Source organism: Phaseolus vulgaris, chromosome 8 (assembly GCF_051622355.1).
Source record: "Phaseolus vulgaris cultivar YP4 chromosome 8, ASM5162235v1, whole genome shotgun sequence".
NCBI classification, from domain to species: domain Eukaryota; kingdom Viridiplantae; phylum Streptophyta; class Magnoliopsida; order Fabales; family Fabaceae; genus Phaseolus; species Phaseolus vulgaris.
Window position 1 is genome coordinate 57,746,874 of NC_143505.1, and position 10,171 is coordinate 57,757,044.

The 10,171-nt window shown below is 33.4% G+C and overlaps 3 protein-coding genes across 9 annotated transcripts; 2 read left to right on the forward strand and 1 right to left on the reverse strand.

Moving 5' to 3' along the window:
* Positions 1–268: 268 nt before the first annotated feature.
* SCL30 (SC35-like splicing factor 30) lies at positions 269–3,768 on the reverse strand. 4 transcript variants are annotated; one of them, XM_068633332.2, is made up of 8 exons: positions 3,475–3,768; positions 3,136–3,373; positions 1,974–2,138; positions 1,847–1,887; positions 1,029–1,107; positions 767–946; positions 560–669; positions 269–472 (listed from the first exon to the last, which is right to left on the reverse strand). In XM_068633332.2, the coding sequence occupies exons 2-7, from the start codon at positions 3,363–3,365 to the stop codon at positions 561–563; spliced, it is 804 nt and encodes a 267-aa protein (XP_068489433.2). In that variant the 5' UTR covers positions 3,366–3,373; positions 3,475–3,768; the 3' UTR covers positions 269–472; position 560. The 4 variants fall into 4 exon arrangements, with proteins under 4 accessions (XP_068489433.2, XP_090150161.1, XP_090150160.1 ...); XM_090294035.1 differs by having other exon boundaries at positions 1,974–2,666; positions 3,475–3,642; XM_090294034.1 differs by having other exon boundaries at positions 3,136–3,367; positions 3,475–3,595.
* Positions 3,769–5,166: 1,398 nt separating this feature from the next.
* LOC137826615 (uncharacterized) lies at positions 5,167–6,435 on the forward strand. The gene has a single exon (XM_068632647.2). The coding sequence runs from the start codon at positions 5,334–5,336 to the stop codon at positions 6,237–6,239; it is 906 nt and encodes a 301-aa protein (XP_068488748.1). The 5' UTR covers positions 5,167–5,333; the 3' UTR covers positions 6,240–6,435.
* A 567-nt stretch (positions 6,436–7,002) lies between these two features.
* On the forward strand, positions 7,003–8,660 carry LOC137826616 (uncharacterized). Of its 4 annotated transcripts, none has more exons than XR_011083545.2 (6): positions 7,003–7,250; positions 7,616–7,693; positions 7,798–7,866; positions 8,031–8,108; positions 8,213–8,282; positions 8,411–8,660. XR_011083545.2 is itself a non-coding variant. In XM_090294655.1 (5 exons), the coding sequence occupies exons 1-5, from the start codon at positions 7,434–7,436 to the stop codon at positions 8,595–8,597; spliced, it is 435 nt and encodes a 144-aa protein (XP_090150781.1). In that variant the 5' UTR covers positions 7,271–7,433; the 3' UTR covers positions 8,598–8,660. The 4 variants fall into 4 exon arrangements, 1 of the variants encoding a protein (XP_090150781.1); XR_011083544.2 differs by lacking the exon at positions 7,003–7,250 and adding an exon at positions 7,284–7,493; XM_090294655.1 differs by lacking the exons at positions 7,003–7,250; positions 7,616–7,693 and adding an exon at positions 7,271–7,493 and having other exon boundaries at positions 8,060–8,108.
* Positions 8,661–10,171: the final 1,511 nt, after the last annotated feature.

The following is a 10,171-nucleotide window of genomic DNA, read 5'->3' on the forward strand; positions in this document are numbered from 1 at the left end:
AACATTTATTCAAGGTGTTTATCAAATCAAGGGTCCAGATTTCAGTGAAAATTCGTGGGAAAAGTGTTATTTTATTTTAGTGGCTAGTTAAGCATTTAGTGCAGTTTGGATTAGAATTTGCATACATAAAATTTAATCAAAAGTTTAAAAGCAAGTTGACAAAACTAATTTTGTAGGAGGAGCCCGAGCGGCTATCCAGAGATGCTCTTAGTTCGCAATTTGTAGTTAACGATACACTCATAAAACAGCAGCAGTTGAAGTAAGATCATAGGGTCATAAAGCAATCTCAATAAATAATTCAAGGTTGTAGGCTAAGTTCAAATGGTCCAAAACAAACCGCACGTGAAGTCAGTTGTTATACATTCATCCATCGTATTCGTAAACATCAGGCAAATACAGGTTTTTGCAAATGTCTTAATAAATTGCAGGAAATGTACAGAAGCCCAGCAGCATATTGTCAGTGGCCTGCAACCTGCATGAAGAAAACCATCAAAACAAAATCAAACCCAAGGAAAATCCAATCTCCTAATATAAAAAAATCCCACTCTGGAAATTTTACCTCATCTTCCACGCCTTGGTGACAGGTCAGCAGATCTTGATCTAGATCCAACGGGTGATCTCGATGACTTCCACTGGCCTCGATCAGCTTCAGACTTGTACATAGATTTCCTTTTTCATAGAACGATAATAAATAAGTAAACACACAAGGGGAAAATAAAGGCACATGGTCAAGTAAAGAACCTAAACAGAAAATAGATGGACTCACTCAGCATATCCATTGCTTTGATTCTGTTCAATACCATTGCCATATCCAGGAGAATAAGATCTACGCTTTTGCTCACCATCTCGCTCCCGGGGAGGACCTCTTGGTGATCTAGGATGCTCTGCTTGCCTCCTAGGGGAAACAGAGTAATCACTTTGCCGTCTTGGAGCAGGAGAATAGGACCTGATAAATATCAGATTAAAACCATGATTACATGCTTCAGTGAACTATAAACGAAGACACTTTGAACTTTGAAGAAACTTGCCTTGAACGATATCGACTTCTAGAACCAGAATGATAAGGTGGTGAGCGTGATCTACTAACTGAGCGAGATCGAGAACGCCCTGATAACAAAAGGCTAGGTCTTATCAAGAAAACAGAAGAACAAACTTCAATACAGCGCAATTCTTCAAAAAAAAATGGAAGCATCCCGTGAAACAAATTAGTTATTAATTCTGAACTTAACAAGTTAGCAGCGTCCAGTTCCCCATCACAACAATGGTTGATGGAATCCGGCACCAAAGTAAGGAAATCCTTAAAATGGTTTTCAGTAAGCTAACTACTATGTTAATTAAATTAGCCTTTATAGACACAGGAAGGTTCCATATAGGCTCAGATGTCCTCACTATTAATAACTGGAGCAACCAATATGATCATAGAAGTTAACGGTATAACAAAGTCCAGATACACAACTATAAGAAAGCAGAACAACACCATTACTCTCATACATCAGATTAGATTAAAACAATGGCTTAAATACACTAATGCTAATTCAGATTAAAATAAGCAAAAGTCTACACTTAAGATTAATTATTGCGACAGTCATATTCATGACAAACAACAATTATTTTTAGATAACTAGTAAACACTGATTTTTCAAATCAACAAAACAAAGATGATCAAATTATTAATTCAATCAGATATCCATCTAAACTATCATTTCATTCTCATGTTCACCCTACAAGGACAAATGTCCTAACATGAAAGAAGAATGAAAAATGCATAAGAATTGCAGGTCGAACAGAGTTTCATATCTAACATGGAGGAAAGCCCAAGTTATATATATTTTACAACTGATATTACCGTAATGAGAAGACCTACGTCCTCCATAGCCTGCTGGTCCTCTGTAAAATACAAAAATCATGTAAATATATTTAAATAGTTAAGCCAAAATAAAATTTAGACAATGATGAGAAAAAGAAAAAAATACCTGGCTCTGGTCCTGTGTCGCATCTCCTCTGGTCTTTTTCTTGTCTCTTCAGCCACAACTACAGATATTTCCCTTCCAGCAAAAATCTGTCTGTTCATATGGTACTGTGCCTCTGAGGCATCATAAGGATCCACAAACTGCACAAATGCAAAGCCTCGAGGTTCTCTGTACGGGAAAAAAGTGGAGCTTCATTCTAACACTGCTAGAAAAAGATTGGCAGACAGATTGTAGAATATGCTGACTAGGCAGAATTTGCATAGCCCAGTAAACCACCTCAAATCACATTACTTAGTATAGCTTTCTTTACACACAGCAGTGGATGCTGAATTTACTAAATCTTCTAAAAATCCAAAAGCTTAGTTGTAACCGGGCCTTTCCTTTACTTACACTCAAGTAGTAAAGGGAAGAGACTTCAAAAATTCTTCAACACTTATACTTACAAGAAGCACTTGAACTCAAAGCTCCCACAACAAACTAAAAAAAACTCCTCACGAAGCCTTCAATTGGGACAAGAACCAACCAACCAACCAATCTTGCATTCATTGTGTTGTGTATTTATATAATTTCTCTTGGTATGAAGTATGAACACTAACACACTTGAGGACCAATATGTTAAAAGAGTTAGTAGATCTCCTCTTCAAACGTGGGGCTTGTTCTTGTTTTAACTTGAACAATTTCAAACCAACATACCCCCTGACAAACCAGTCCAAGATCAATTCAACAATCCAATAATTTAAAAAATAACACTTAGGCCTATTTGGGTAAACTTGTCAATAAAACACATGAAAGTACAAAATAGAGGTAAAGTGAAATAAGCTTCTTTCACAAATTAAAATTGACATATGCATAAACTAATTGGTAGAAGCTCTCTCATTTAGCTTCTCTAAATGTTGAAATTCTCACATGCATAAGCTAATTTTAGTTTATGATAAAAACTTATTTCATTCTCCGCTAAGTGTATATTGAGAAGTTTATCCAAACACGACCTAAATCAAAATCAAGGTTAACTTCTGCACCCAGCAGCACTTTGACATCCTGAAACAATTAACTACTCAACAGACTCCCTTCAATTTGAATCAGAAGCAAAACCTAGCCCTAAAAAGCTCTTAACTTGAAGTAAACCCTAGGCGTTGTGAAATAACCAAATATTTAAGTGGCTCACCCAGAGTAATAATCCTTGGGTATGTAAACATCGCGAACAGGTCCGAATCGCTCGAAAGGAACCCGCAGCTCCTCAGGTCTGCAATCGAGAGGAATGTTCCGAACCAAGAGGCTTCCATTGCTGGTGTCCCTGCGCCTGCCTCCACCGAATCCCCTCCTATTGGAACCCCCTCCTCGGCCACCGTATCCTCGCCGCGGAGGACTGTAGTATGCAGGACTGTTCCGCCGCATCCCTAACCCTAACAAACAATGAAGCAATTCAAAAACGTCAGAGACAAATTGGAACGTGCTTAATTCCTTTACAACCATAACTGCGAGAAAAAAATGAGATTGATGATACCTTGAGTGAGGACAGAGAAATCTCGCAGGTGCGTACCAGGAAGATGAAGACTACGACGACTTCGAAGGTTTAAACCCTAGCACCAACACACACCTATGATGTCTTCTTTTTCCTTTTATTTAATCCATTTGGTTTGATTTAGGTTTTTAAATTCATCGGATTAATTTCAAATTATGGATATTTATTTTTAAGTATTTAATTGTTTTTTAAAATAATGGATGGATAAGAAAAACATACATTAAAAACTACAATGAAAATATATTACTAATACTAGATCTCAAATTTTGTCAACATAGGAAAATGTCAGATTCGTATTACAAATTTTAGTCTTAAGATTTTTTTAACAAAAAAATAAAATATTAGAAATTAATATAAATATTTAATTTTTTAAATTATCAGTCTTTAATTGTTACCTACTTTATGTCTTTACCTAATTTCTTCATTTTCATATTTTTTAAAATAAAATACATCTAAGTAAAATATTTACATCATACATAATTAATACACGAACTATTACATCACACCGTAATTATTTTAAGTTAAAATTTAAAGTTAAATTTTTTTTAATTAATTTTAGTATACCATTTTTTTATATTAAGGTGGGTTATTTGCAACTAATAAAATATGATATGTGATATGATTTATTCAATGTTTCTTTAATTATGCAAACATTGAATATTATGATATGTGACATGATTTTATTTTGTCAAGAGAATGATATCTTTTAAATCTTATTATAAATGCATGAAAAAAAAAACTAATTTGCTATAATTGGTATATATGTGATACTAATTATGTACAAGTGTGTAGTTTTTATAATTTATATAATTATTTTTAATATTAAAATTGAATAAATGATATCATTATTTACGTACTTATACTATCAATATAATTTTATAATTAATTATTATAAAAAATAAAAACATAGTATGAACAGTAATAATAAATATGGAATTATAAGTAATTATTAAGTAAAAAGTGAAAAAATAATAATATATTTTATTCAAATTATTTCGTAAATAAATTAACGGTTATGCTAATTCAAAAAGAAAAGCAACAAATAAAAAATTAAATTTAAAATTGTCTACAAAATAACAAAAAACGATTATTTAGGAGAATTTTCTTTATATTTAACTGTTATTTAAAAAAAAAATCATATATAAAAAAAACAGTTACAAAATAATAAAAATAAGAATAAAATAGAAATAAAATAAAATATTAATATATAAAATGTTAATAAAATATAATTGATTTTGAAAATAAGCGCTCATCCACCTCTCTTTCAATTCATAAGTGTTCCTCCAAATCTCTTTCAATTCAATAAAAAAAAAAAAAAGACACAATGACTGACCATGATATAATAATAAAATTAAATATTAATATAAGGATAAAATAGAAAAAAAAATAAGAACAGTTAAGAGGGGAATCTACTATATATAAATAGTATATAAATATATAAGTATAGATATAGGTATAGATTAAATTCCATGTAAAATAAAGAGAACAATAGATTCTACAACTATTTTAAATTACACTATACAAGTATTTTTAAATTATACTTTAATAGGAGATCACAACCATTTAATTTTTTAAATGAAAAATAGTTTTACAACACATTTAGTTTTTTTTATTGAGTTTTAAAATGTGATCCGTTTAATACATCCAAGGGTTGAAATTAAAGCAGAGAGAGAGAGAGGCTTGGTGGGTTATCAGAGTAGAGATTGTGTACAGCAACATAAATAGCCAAACAGGGGATTTGGTTAGGGTTACTTTCCAGCAAATCGGAAATCGCAAAGAAGAGAAGGCGCAGTGAAATTCTTCGTTCACATTCAGTTTGGATTTTTCTTTTCGTCATCGGAATGGCTCGAAATGAGGAGAAGGCGCAGTCGATGCTGAACCGCTTCATCACGATGAAGGCGGAGGAGAAGAAGAAGCCGAAGGAGCGCCGTCCGTTCCTCGCCTCGGAGTGCCGCGACCAGTCGGAGGCCGATAAGTGGCGCCAGCAGATAATGCGCGAGATCGGACGGAAGGTGGCGGAGATTCAGAACGAGGGTCTGGGAGAGCACCGGCTGCGCGACCTCAACGACGAGATCAACAAGCTGATTCGGGAGAAGTCTCACTGGGAGCGCCGCATTGTGGAGCTCGGCGGGGCCAATTACGCGAAGTACTCGGCCAAGATGACGGACCTCGACGGCAACATCGTCGACGTCCCCAACCCGGGCGGCCGTGGCCCCGGCTACCGCTACTTCGGCGCGGCGAAGAAGCTTCCCGGTGTCAAGGAGCTTTTCGAGAAGCCCCCGGAGCTCCGCAAGCGGCGCACGCGGTATGATATTTATAAGCGGATTGATGCGAGTTATTATGGTTACCGTGATGAAGAGGATGGTGTGCTGGAGCGGCTGGAGGGCCCGGCGGAGGAGGCGATGCGGCGGGAGGCGGCAGAGGAGTGGAGGAGGTTAGATGAGGTGCGGAGGGAGGCGAGGAAGGGGGTGAAAAGTGGGGAGGTGGCGGAGGTGTCGGCGGTGGCTAGAGAGATGTTGAGGGAGGAGGAGGAGGAGGTGGTGGAGGAGGAGAGGGAGAGGGAGAGAGAGAAAGAGGAGAATAGGGAGAGGAGGGAGTTTATTGTGCACGTGCCGCTGCCGGATGAGAAGGAGATTGAGAGGAGGGTGCTGGAGAAGAAGAAGATGGAGTTGTTGAGTAAGTATGTGAGTGAGGGGCTTATGGAGGAGCAGACTGAGGCCAAGAACATGCTCAATATTCAACGTTAGCGGGGACTGTGCAACATTGTGGTTGGAAACTGTTTTTTGGTTAGGTTTTTTTATCTTGTGTTTTGAAAATTTTAGTGTGTAATTAGGCTGGTTATAACACCTTTTGCAATTGAATTAGTGCAAAATGTAGAGGAATGAATGTGTTGCTCCAGGATGCTTTTTCTGAAATTTTATGAATGGGCGCAATTCATGATCACCACTTGAAACCCAACACACATTCTCCTATGAGTTCACCACTGCCACAAATATGTGGATAAATATCTATAAATATAACAAATAGAAGGCACTTCTAGGGTAAGTTTTAAAAAAAATTCAAAAAGAAAAAAATTCAAATTTTAACTAAAAATAGCAAGCTGAAACTCATTCTGGGAGTGACAAGTGGCACTCTATATGACTTACACGTGTCCAAAATCCCATTTCTTTAAATACTATCTTTCTTTATATACCCTTTCAGCCTTTCTCTCTCCTATTACTCAACTTCTCCGATCTCTCTTGGTTTCTTCTCCTCTGCGTTTCCTTTATTCTTCATTTCTGGGTTCTTCATTTCAGCCTTCTCCTTCTCCAGGTGACTATTTCTTCATCTCATTTACGATTTCTTTGTTCCACCGCATAAACATGAAAACTTATTTTGTTTTTCTTATCAAAGTTTCGTTCTTTTCATGTTTAGGATGAACTTTTTTCTTCTTTGGGTTTCCTGCACCGATCTTCTCTGGGTTTCCTGCGGTTCTCTCCTATTTCTCCAGGTTATTATTTCTTCTTTTTGGGTTTTTCTTATCAAAGTTTCGTTCTTTTCATGTTTCTACCGTTTATTTTCCTCTTTGTTCTTCACATGCTTGATTCTGTGTTTTCTCATTTACGATTTCTTTGTTCCACAGCATAAAAATGAAATATTTTTTGGTTTTTCTTATCAAAGTTTCGTTTTTTTCCATGTTTCTGATGATTTTTATTCTTCTTTGGGTTTCCTGCACCGATCTTCTCTGGGTTTCCTGCGGTTCTCTCCTATTTCTCCAGGTTATTATTTCTTCTTTTTGGGTTTTTCTTATCAAAATTTCGTTCTTTTCATGTTTCTACCGTTTATTTTCCTCTTTGTTCTTCACATGCTTGATTCTGTGTTTTCTCATTTACGATTTCTTTGTTCCACAGCATAAAAATGAAATATTTTTTTGTTTTTCTTATCAAAGTTTCGTTTTTTTCATGTTTCTGATGATTTTTCTTCTTCTTTGGGTTTCCTGCGGTTCTCTCCTATTTCTCCAGGTTATTATTTCTTCTTTTTGGGTTTTTCTTATCAAAGTTTCGTTATTTTCATATTTCTACCGTTTATTTGCCTCTTTGTTGTTCACATGGTTGATTCTGTGTTTTTTTGTTACTTTTGACAGCATCAAAATGATATTCATCTACATTTCAGTTTCTGCAGCAACCGGTAGTGGAAGTGGAATGGATTTTCAAGCACCAAGGTGAGATCTTTTCCTTCCTCGGTTTGTCTGTCATCATTTTTTTTTTCATTTTTCACTTTGCTGTTGATTTAATCTTTTCTGGAGTTTTTCCATCTACATTTCAGTTTCTGCACCAACCGGTAGTGGAAGTCGAATGGGATTTTCGTTCATATCAACCATGTTCAAGCACCAAGGTGGATTTTGTTAATCTCATTTAGGATTTCTTTTTTCCACCGCATAAAAATTAAATCTTTTTTTGTTTTTCTGATCAAATTTCGTTCTTTTCATTTTTCGACCGTTTATTTTTTTCTTTGTTGTTCACATGGTTGATTCTGTGTTTTTTTGTTACTTTTGACAGCATCAAAATGATATTCATCTACATTTCAGTTTCTGCAGCAACCGGTAGTGGAAGTGGAATGGATTTTCAAGCACCAAGGTGAGATCTTTTCCTTCATGTGTTTGTCTGTCCTCATTTTTTTTTTCATTTTTCACTTTGCTGTTGATTTAATCTTTTCTGGTATTTTTCCATATACATTTCAGTTTCTTCAGCAACCGGTAGTGTAAGTGGAATGGGATTTTCGTTGATATCCATCTTTTTTTCAGCATCAAGGTGAAATCTTTTCCTTCCTTGGTTCTCATTGTTGTTTTCATTGTTTATTTTTTTTGCTGATAAAATCTTTAATGGTGTTTTTTTGTGTTTATTTCATAAATCTCATACATGTGTTTATTTTCTTTTAGGATCTTTATCCTAAGGCCAAAAAAAGCTTCTGTTAAATTTGGTTGTGGATGGAGGAAATTTTGTCAGATACATGTACTGTGTGAAGACCACAAACTGATCTTTGAAAGTGAACTAACCCCAATTCATATGATGGTGTTGTTAGTGCTTCAAAATTCAATATTGTATTCAGAATTTATTTATAGATAGATGTAATTTCCAAATTGTTGTAATGTCGAGTATAGAAAATTAATTCTTTACTTTATTTTGGTTATCAATTTTGTTTTAAATTTTTATTCGCATTAATGTACTCTTCAGACAAACTTTAACCTTAAGATTATTCGCATTATATTATTCTTCAAAATTCAAATTCAAATTCGAAATTCAAATTCAAATCTATAAATACATTTAAAAGTCCAAGATCATTAATTACCTGACTTATTTTGCTGAATCAAATCTTCTTTTTCTGACTTATTTTGCTGTTGCCGCACACTTTTTTTCGAATTCCAAGATTATTATTATTATTATTATTATTATTATTATTATTATTATTATTAATCTGCAAATATTTAATTTTTGATATTTTCAAATTGTTTAATTTCCAAGATCATTAATTACCTTTTTTATTCATATATTCTTTTTTCTAACTTCCCACTTATTTTCAATTCCCAGATAATCTTCAAATACATTTAAAAGTCCAAGATCATTAATTACCTTTTTGATTCATATCTTCTTCTGAATCATATCTTCTTTTTCTGACTTATTTTGCTGCTGCCGCACACTTTTTTTCGAATTCCAAGATTATTATTATTATTAATCTGCAAATATTTAATTTTTGATATTTTCAAATTTTTTAATTCCAAGATCATTAATTTTTTCTGACTTCCCACCTATTTTCCATTCCCAGATAATCTTCAAATATTTAATTATTCATATTTTTAAATTTTACAATTCCAAAGATCATTAATTACCTCTCTGATTCATATCTTCTTTTTCTGACTTCTCTGCTTCTGCACAGTTATTTCCAATTCCCAGATTATTAATTACCTTTTTATTCATATATTCTTTTTCTGAGTTCTCTCCTTCTGCCCCATTTATATATTCATATTTTCAAATTTTACAATTCCAAGATCATTAATTACCTTTCTGATTCAAATATTCTTTTTCTGATTTCTCTGCTTTTGCACACTTATTTTCAATTCCCAGATTATTATTATTAATAATCTTAAAAAAATTTGATTATTCAAATTTTCAAATTTACAATTCCAAAGATCATTAATTACCTCTCTGATTCATATCTTTTTTTTCTGACTTCTCTGCATCTGCAAACTTATTTCCAATTCCCAGATTATTATTATTATTTTTCAAATATTTAATTTTTCATATTTTCAAATTATACAATTCCAAGATCATTAATTATTTTTTTATTTGTATCTTCTTTTTCTGATTTTTCTGCACACTTATAATTCCAAGATTATTATTATTACTAATAAACTTCAAATATTTAATTTTTCAGATTTTCAAATTTAAAATTTAAAATTTAAAAATTTCAACAACATTATTAATATTAATTACCTTTTTTTTATTCATATCTTCTGCCACACAATATTTGGGATTCCAAGATTATAATTATTATTACATTTGGTTCCAAACTTTTCTAAACTTCTAAGATCTGACACTCCCATTTTCATTCTAAATCCTTAATCTAACATGTTCCCACATAAAAATTAGGGGTACATAATAATAGTCAAATATTTTCATTCCTTGAAGTCATCTTTATCATC

Bases quoted from the DNA above. Each gene is read 5' to 3' on its own strand.
- LOC137826615 (XM_068632647.2), top strand. From the start codon at position 5,334: ATGGCTCGAAATGAGGAGAAGGCGCAGTCGATGCTGAACCGCTTCATC.
- SCL30 (XM_068633332.2), bottom strand. From the start codon at position 3,365: ATGCGGCGGAACAGTCCTGCATACTACAGTCCTCCGCGGCGAGGATAC. The intron at 1,108-1,846 runs GTAATATCAGTT...TTTTGTTATCAG, and splicing joins ACGTAGGTCTTCTCATTACG to GGCGTTCTCGATCTCGCTCA. The intron at 670-766 runs GTGAGTCCATCT...TCTATGAAAAAG, and splicing joins CAAAGCAATGGATATGCTGA to GAAATCTATGTACAAGTCTG.
- LOC137826616 (XM_090294655.1), top strand. From the start codon at position 7,434: ATGTTTCTGATGATTTTTCTTCTTCTTTGGGTTTCCTGCGGTTCTCTC. The intron at 7,494-7,797 runs GTTATTATTTCT...TCTACATTTCAG, and splicing joins GTTCTCTCCTATTTCTCCAG to TTTCTGCACCAACCGGTAGT. The intron at 8,109-8,212 runs GTGAGATCTTTT...TATACATTTCAG, and splicing joins ATGGATTTTCAAGCACCAAG to TTTCTTCAGCAACCGGTAGT.